This window comes from Pediculus humanus, genomic scaffold (assembly GCF_000006295.1).
Source record: "Pediculus humanus corporis 1103172108314 genomic scaffold, whole genome shotgun sequence".
Taxonomy (NCBI): domain Eukaryota; kingdom Metazoa; phylum Arthropoda; class Insecta; order Psocodea; family Pediculidae; genus Pediculus; species Pediculus humanus.
In genome coordinates, this window is record NW_002987883.1 from 497,651 (window position 1) to 499,095 (window position 1,445).

Below are 1,445 nucleotides of genomic sequence, written 5' to 3' on the forward strand. Positions count from 1 at the left end.
AAAAGCTTCCACTTTAGCCAACATATGCGTGAGTTTATTGGAATTCGTAGTCGTTAAAATGTATCCGACGATATCCGTTTGGCTGGGTTTGGGTCCGACATTTTTAATATTTGTTTTCAATTGCATTGTCGGTTTAATTTTCTATTATTTTATAATGATCGAAACAAAAAATTTAGAATTCGAAACCGTACATAAATTATTATCTAATAAAAGTCCGAGAGTTAAAAATATTGATAAGGAAATATTAAAACCTCTCAGGTATAATAATGACATTGAAAACAAATAATTTTATTATTAGTATTATTGTTATTATTTAATAATAAACGTTTTACATCTCAAACGAAACAATATTGACGATGAAAGTGAAATAATAATAATAATAATAATAATAATAATAATAATAATAATACATTTCGATTGTATGGGATCCTCTTTCCGAACCCGCACACGCACACGAGCGCAGTTAAAATAATTTTTTTTTTTTTGACGTCGAAAAGTTTAATTTAAAAAAAAAAAAATGTGGGGGGAGGGGCGGATTAAATGGCTGCCTTTTTTTGTTTGTTTGTTTATATAATATATATTTATATTAAACAGCCTCGGGAAAACACGAAAACACAAAAAATCTACGATTATATATATATACGTATTCCATATATTTATTTATTTTATTTTTATCTTTTAATAACGTTTTATTATTATTATTATTATTATTATTATTATTATTATTATTAATATCCGTTTTGTACACTTTAATAAATAAAAAAATATTATTTATGAATGCTTTTTTCAAAAAAATAAGTAAATGATACAATGTTTAATTTTGCATTTTTTTTTTTTTTTTTTTTAATATTAATTTTATAAAAATATTCACCGCGACGAAAATGTGTGTAGGTGTGTGTGTGTGTGTGTGCGTGGGTGTACGTATATATATATATATATATATAAAAATAAATTAAAAATCGATAGTGTCCATTTTGTTTTTTTTTTTAATACGAAATCGTGTTTTTATATAAAAAAAAAAAAGTTTGACGTCATTAATCATCCGTAATCATTGCCACGTGTAATTTTTTTTTTTAATTATTTTTTAGTAAAAAAGAAAATTTTTTATTAATTATAATTATAATAATTATTATTATGTATATAATAAAAATTAAAAGTTATTATTTATTAAATGTTTATTGTAAATTATTTAAAGTTTTAATGATGAAGATGATGATGATAATAATAATTAAATAAATAAATATAATTTTCGTTAAAACGTTAATTAATTATTAAAAAGAAAAAGATTTTTTTTTTTATTTATTTATATTTGTTTATTCATTTTTTTAATTTTATTATTATTATTATTGTTATTACTTATTTTAAAATAAGAGTAAATTATATTTTTTGTTACCCAAAATAATAATAATAATAAATTTTCTTTTTTTTAAGTTTTTTTAATTTGA

The 1,445-nt window shown here is 19.9% G+C and overlaps 1 protein-coding gene across 1 annotated transcript in view; it reads left to right on the top strand.

Annotated features, from left to right (window-relative positions):
• Phum_PHUM595410 (sugar transporter, putative) overlaps positions 1 to 286 on the top strand; it is a gene marked incomplete at both ends in the record, with an annotated part of 2,121 nt that extends 1,835 nt beyond the window's left edge. Inside the window, one exon of the mRNA XM_002432557.1 lies at positions 18 to 286. Coding sequence (XP_002432602.1) covers positions 18 to 286 — 269 coding nt within the window. The remainder of the gene's footprint in view (positions 1 to 17) is intronic.
• Positions 287 to 1,445: the final 1,159 nt, after the last annotated feature.